This window comes from Emys orbicularis, chromosome 8 (genome assembly GCF_028017835.1).
Source record: "Emys orbicularis isolate rEmyOrb1 chromosome 8, rEmyOrb1.hap1, whole genome shotgun sequence".
Taxonomy (NCBI): Eukaryota; Metazoa; Chordata; order Testudines; family Emydidae; genus Emys; species Emys orbicularis.
This window is the reverse complement of record NC_088690.1, coordinates 102,043,125-102,049,527: the sequence shown is the minus strand read 5'-3', so window position 1 is coordinate 102,049,527 and position 6,403 is coordinate 102,043,125. Positions and strand designations below refer to the sequence as shown.

The window sequence follows — 6,403 nt, the reverse complement described above, 5'->3', positions numbered from 1 at the left end:
CCCACTGTATGATACTACTGATAACGACAAGTTCAAAGTAAAATTTTGCAACAAATTAACATTATTCCTAAAAAAGTGAGTCAGTTTATTAAAAAACAATCTTCATAATAATTATTGTTTTCTGATATTTACACAGCAAGGATTTGTAAACCTGTTAGTACTTCCTAAATAAATAAATAAAAACCCTTCTACTGAACCTTTTTGTATTTGTTTACTTAATTACCAGCAGTTTGACTTTACACATACAGTAGTTAATGAACAAAAGTGATTTTATTATTTATTATAAATTAACTAATAAGATTATAAATTACAACCATCTAATTCACTGTACAAGTTTATGCAATTTCAGTTCATATAAATTCCTGCTTTATCTGTAGGCATGAAGTGTGTTCTCACGTCATTATCTCAACTTATTCCTGATGCTCCTGCTCTTGTCCCGGTATTAGCCAACGAATGCTCTCAGTCCGAATGGTAGCATACATAATAAAACTAACCAGAAACAATAAAGAGAATAAAAGTAACCAATCTATTCCTTTTGTCAGGACACTCGGTAGAGGGCCTGCTCGGTCTTCCTCAGTTACCACCACATCATTCTTAGCTTCTATTCCTGAAAGAAGAAACCAGTGATAAAAGCTGCTAGCAATAGGCATTTTTTAAATCTATGGGTGATTAGTTCATTGTAGGAACTGTATTCTCATCTCCAAATTAAGCAGCTTGTGCTACAGGACTTAACACAACTCTGGTTCATATAGTCCCAGGATTTTACTATATAACTATGGGGCATCTGCTCATGCGTTTTAGACAGTAGAGCAGCACAGATCTGTTTTCAGTGACCTATGCTAAAAGTCAGTTTTCCATTTTCAAACTGTCAAAGTATCTTAATACATATTTCCTTAGTACTGTGTCATTAGAAGAGTTTTATTCTCCCCATTCCCAGTGTAATCTTTGGTAGAAGTACCAGTCAGGGAATCTACAACAACAGTAAAGGTAATCCTGCTTTAATAACGATTTAGCAGTCTCTTCCATTAATCTGTCACAATACTAGTGCATGTTCTTTCTTCTACTCTCATAAGGCTAATTATGCTGTTGGAAGAGAGAGGGGAGCTGGGTAAACTCAGCCCATGGAGATCAGAGCCTGGACAGCTGATTCCCAGCAACAGGAAAACTATTCAGGGCTCCCTCTGCTCCTCCTATGTCCCCACCAACATAAGAACTGAGGCTGCCATGTCCCCCACCTGTTGCCTAGCCTACAGCAATGGGACATAGGAGTCTGATCCTTTCCCCTCCTGGAATGTGGAGATAAGGGTAGTACTAATATCTGTCCAGAACTATTCCCGAATAATCCAGGACTTCAGGAGTGGGGAAGTGCTTGATCCTCCTACTTACACTCTCTGCCTGAGCTCCAAGCACCCTCCCACCCCCACCCCGACCAAAACAGCTTTCGATAACTGGGCTGTTTGCTTCTACCTTGTCATGAAATTCCACTCAGTGCTATGGTGACTGAATAGGAACTTCCTAAGGCTCTGTTCCTGGCAGCAGGAAGGCTCTAGGAGGCCCTAATATAGCCTCTTAAAAAAAAGGGAGAAGTCAGTTTGAGGCTATACCTGATCCTGACCTTAAGTTTAGCCTACATACCTGTCTGATTAAAAATGAATGCTTTCAGCATTTCCAGGGTTCGGTCTGTATGATTAAATCTGGCCATGGGTTTGGCTCCTTGGAAAAGGAGGATATTAGGAACGGCCACAGTTCCAAATCTGGTTGATAAACTGAAGGAAATAAGTAGGTAAGAAATGAGGTCACAATACAAGAAGGAAAAGTCTGCTTTACTAAATTAACATTTAATTTAACTCAATAACAAGAACAAGGGCACAACTATTTTCTTATGGCATTAGGGAATGTTTCACTAGTGAATTTAGGCAATTCAAAATTCTGCAGTGGGTTAGTACATTAACTTTCATTTTGGAGACCCATGTTTCAATCCTGTCTTAGGGTACAAGGGTCTTGTTCTTGTCCTTTGAGGATGCACTGTGAAGTGGTCAGAGAAATGGATGTGGCATATTTTACAGTCTCTGCTCAGAAGAAACCCAGAAATGAATTTGCATGTCAAGATTTAGATGAATTAGCAGAGCCCAGCATCAATCTACACTAGGTCAAATTTTAGCCAGTGCTATTAATCCCTCATCTTGAAGAGCAAGATGTTCATTTGAACATTTAAGAAAATATTAACTTCATTATTAAAAGATGAATGAGGGAGAAAATTGCCTGAAGAAAAGCTAAAGGAAGTAAAGGCAGAGTCAGAGGGGCAGAGAACTCTAATTTACTCAGGGAGTACATATTACTCCATCAATACATTTTAAAAACATAAGGTTTGTCAGAATCAGAAACAAAGTGCTAATACTGTAGCATGTGAAGCTTTATAAGGAGAAGTGTATTTATTGCAAGTTACCTGCTATGCTGAGATGCATCCAATGCCAGGAAGTTTAGAGTTGGAAATGCTCGGGGCAAAGAATTAAAATGAGGGGCCAGATTGGCAGAGAAGCGACACCAGGGTGTATAAAACAAGACTAATGTACAGTCACTGCTGTTTGGGTTTAAAAATTCCATCAGGTCCTGTGAAAGAAAACATGCTGATTTAAAAAGGAGGGGCCAATAAAATATTTTAAAGGGTTCTATTACATATCATTGCATAAAAGGGTTCTATTACATATCATTGCATAATACTCTGGTAACAGATTAATTTCAGGAGAACACTGTAGTACCATCATAAGCAAATTTGAGTTGGCATTTCAGTCAGAAGTCTGTTTTTAGCAATATTTCAACAGTACATAAACATTCAACGAACAAAATTTAGTCAGACTGATTTTAATCCTAACTGCATTTTTCAAATGTAAAAATCTCCTTGGTAGACAAATAATACTTTGGGGATTATTACTAAATAAAAAAGGCATTCTTTCCTCCCTTACCTAAGAGGCCCTACTCCCTGGCTGCAGATGTGTAATGTAGGAGCTGAATCCTGTTCATCAGGAAGTGGGGCTGACAGCTCTGAAGGGGAAATTAGGAGATCCACCACTTCATTTCTTCTCTAATAGGGGAATTCCAAGCCTTAACAGGGCCAAGAAGCTAATTTGTGGGATAAAAGGGTAGTGGAGCTGTTCCTAAAACAAGACAAGTGAAGGGCCAGAAGAGAAAGCGGGAGATGAACAAGGATATGAAAGGAAGTTACTTAGTCACAGGACAGAGAACTGATCAGGCTAGGGAATCACAGGCAAGGATGGCTTGTGGAAGGGTAGGTAGGAAGGAAGGCAAGCAAGGACCTGGTAAGCTAAACTTATTCAAATAAACTGTGCCCAGGCCCATGCTCCTTTCTGACTCCCTTTATCTCCCCAGCATTTGGGGGAACAGAGAGAAACCTCTGTTGTATGAACCAGACTCAAACTGGTTCTGCTACCCTATAGTTTGGTCTGGGGTGATGTAATATCTCAAATACTTAAACCAGTCTTTAAGACAAAGCTGGGAGCTAACAAAGGGGAGAGAGACTTGCTGTAGCCTCCTGGGAACAAGAATGCCTTACTGAGATTCTAACAAGACAAGCTGCTTTTTAAACTATGGGTCAGTTGAAGGACTTTTAAGGTGTCTCAATTATTTTCCATACTTAGTAGAGCTGATCAGAAATGTCCAAAATGAAATTTCAACTAAAATTTGTGAAAAGTTTCCATTTTCCTACCAGCTGTAATTCATAGTAGTATTTATCTGAAATCTGTTTTTTTTTTTTAAATTTTATTTTCTACCCTCTCTTTAAGTAAAGCCACCTAAATTAGAATTTAGTGGAAACAAGTGCTGCCAAGCATTCCTGAGGGAAGGAAATTGGTCTAAAGAAAAAAGTGCTGCAGGGAAGCTGGCACAAGTCACGATGGGTTCCGTGAGACCCTTTAGACTTGGGGAACATAGGCATGGTACATAGTGGAATTGAATATCTTACTATTTCTGTATTTCAAAACAATATGGAAAGTGCACTGCCCTGTATGCTAACTCCCCTCCCACCAGCACACTAAACACTTGTTTTAAGTTATCCTTTTTGTGCTACTAAACTCACAAGGGCAAATACTGGAAGGATTATAGAGTTTTTACCCAAATGCTACATATATTTGTGTAACACCTACCCAGGTATCAAGATAAACATAGAAAGTAGCAAACAGAATGATTTCCTACTTACTTGCGAAACATTCAGGATTTGTAGCGTGAAGTTTCTGATCCCAGTAATATTTCTTTCCTCACAGTTCACTTTGGGAGTTTTTACACTGTCTGTGCTATTAGATTCCTCAGCTGGTGAAGTAGGTATAGCCTCTAGCACTACATTAGTGTCCCCTGCTTGTTCTTGAACATGTGAACCAGGCTGTGATAAGTGAGAAGCAAGGCTAGTTCCCACACTACATTCAGCATCTTCTACTGCTGCATCGCAGGTGCCAATACCGAATTCAGACATGCGTCTGTCCTTTGCTTCTCCTGGAATAACTGTCAGCACCACAGACTGATCAGCAGGAATCCCACTACCCAGCATTGCATCAGCAATTTCTGCAGTCTTGTACTGCACCGGAGCCTGAGGCTCTCCAGTAAGGGCAGAACCACCTTCTGTGCTAAGAGGTAGGGCAGTTTCAGACAGGGGGTCAGCATGTTCCTCTGCTGCTGCTCCTATAAAAGTAACAATATTTAGCACCTGCGTTCAGTTGTAGCTTTAGCTTCTTTCAGGCTATGTGTTTTTTTTTAAGGGATCAGCAGTTCTCATGGAAGTGAGTGTCGGGGGAGGAGAACACAGCGATAACCACCACGGCCAATATCTCCTGCTCTTAGAGTTCTATTACTTTTGACACCTGGGGAGCCCTGCCTGACAGCAGGGAAGAGCCCCACACAGACGAGCCCCTACATCCAAGCAGAGGGCAGCTGGAAGATGAACGTGTCCCGTCCCCTCCTCCTACCCCTTTACTCAAGAGGGCCATGGTGTAGCTTAGAGGAGCAGGCAAGAAGGGAGCCAGCCTGGGGCCGGCAGAAGCGCTGAGCGACCCTCCTACCCGGCACAGAGCAGCGGGAGAGGGCTGGTACCAGCACCGTGACCCTAAAACCTGGGTCAGCCCCGGGAATGGTGGAGACAAAGACACCTCCCCCCAAACACACACAGGACGGTGGCGAAGGGGAGCGAGAGCGAGCAGGGCTGGCGGATCAGCCTGGTTACCTCGGGCCGGCCCGCTACGTGGCCTCTCCCCCGTGCCCTCACCTGCCAGGAGGCTCCCGCTCAGCCAGGTCACCCAGAACAGCTGCCGGAGTCTCCACCCGGGAGAGGAGAGAGCCCGCATCCTCGGGCGGGAGAAAGAACGAGCCCAGCCGGCCTGCGTCTCCACTGACAACCACCGCTTCCGGCCGGCTCCTCAATCGCTTCCGCTACCGGGGTAAAAGCTGCAGACCCAGATCTGAAATCGCCATCTTGGGCCTGGGCCGCATGGCCTCGGCCGCCATGTTGGGTTCGGGCAAAGGATCCGTAGGGTCTACAGACTTCAGCCAAGACACACGGGTCAGTCACTGCCCATCACGGCCGCTATGCGCACGACTGCCCTATCGCATCCCTCCCTAGAGCGCCCGCGGTACTCTGGCCCGGCCTCCCACCGCACAGGCCCCCCCAGCCCTGCATCCCTCAGCTCCTCTCACCTTAGCAGGATGCCCGCTAACAGGTGGCAGACTGTCCCCCCCCTTCACAGCCACTCTGGGCCCTTTTGCTCCAGCCGTGGCCTAGGGTGGCTGTAGCCTCTGGTGCTAGGCTGGCCTGTAGCGGTTGTGTTCAACGTTTAGCAGGGAGGCGAGTGTTTTTCATCACCCCCGCTTTCCAAACACGACATAACTAATCCTCATAGACAGACCAGTGAAGCGGGGTGGTTACTCGCACATTACAGATGGAGAAAGGGAGGCAGATCGGCTGCAGCATTGGTTCTCAACCAGGGGTACATAGGGGTCTTCTAGGGGATACATCACCGCATCTAGCGTTTGGCCTAGTTTTACAACAGGCTACATAAAAAGCACTAGCGAATCAGTGCAAACTAAAATTTCATACAGTGACTTGTTTATACCGCTCTAGAGACTATACACTGACATGAAAGTACAGTATTTATATTCCAATTGATTTAGTTTATAATTATGTGGTGAAAATGAGAAAGTAAGCAATTTTTCTGTGACAGTGTGCTCTGTGGGTGTGTTTTTTTCAGTAATAGTGTGTATTTTTATGTCTGGTTTTGTAAGCAAATAATCTTGAAGTGAGGTAAAACTTGGAGGTTCACAAGACAAATCAGACTCCTGAAAAGGGTACAGTAGTCTGGCAAGGTTAAGAGCTACTGGGTTAGATGATTTGCTCAAGCCCAGA

General features: G+C 43.8%; 1 protein-coding gene across 1 annotated transcript; it reads right to left on the bottom strand.

The window, feature by feature from the left end:
* On the bottom strand, window positions 1-5,408 carry TXNDC15 (thioredoxin domain containing 15). The gene is made up of 5 exons (XM_065409548.1): window positions 5,270-5,408; window positions 4,214-4,689; window positions 2,447-2,610; window positions 1,636-1,766; window positions 1-607 (listed from the first exon to the last, which is right to left on the bottom strand). The coding sequence occupies exons 1-5, from the start codon at window positions 5,346-5,348 to the stop codon at window positions 411-413; spliced, it is 1,047 nt and encodes a 348-aa protein (XP_065265620.1). The 5' UTR covers window positions 5,349-5,408; the 3' UTR covers window positions 1-410.
* Between the last annotated feature and the right edge of the window lie 995 nt (window positions 5,409-6,403).

Bases quoted from the DNA above. Each gene is read 5' to 3' on its own strand.
- TXNDC15 (XM_065409548.1), bottom strand. From the start codon at position 5,348: ATGCGGGCTCTCTCCTCTCCCGGGTGGAGACTCCGGCAGCTGTTCTGG. The intron at 2,611-4,213 runs GTAAGTAGGAAA...TTTCTTTCACAG, and splicing joins AAATCCTGAATGTTTCGCAA to GACCTGATGGAATTTTTAAA. The intron at 608-1,635 runs GTATGTAGGCTA...TTCTTCTTTCAG, and splicing joins ATTCATTTTTAATCAGACAG to GAATAGAAGCTAAGAATGAT.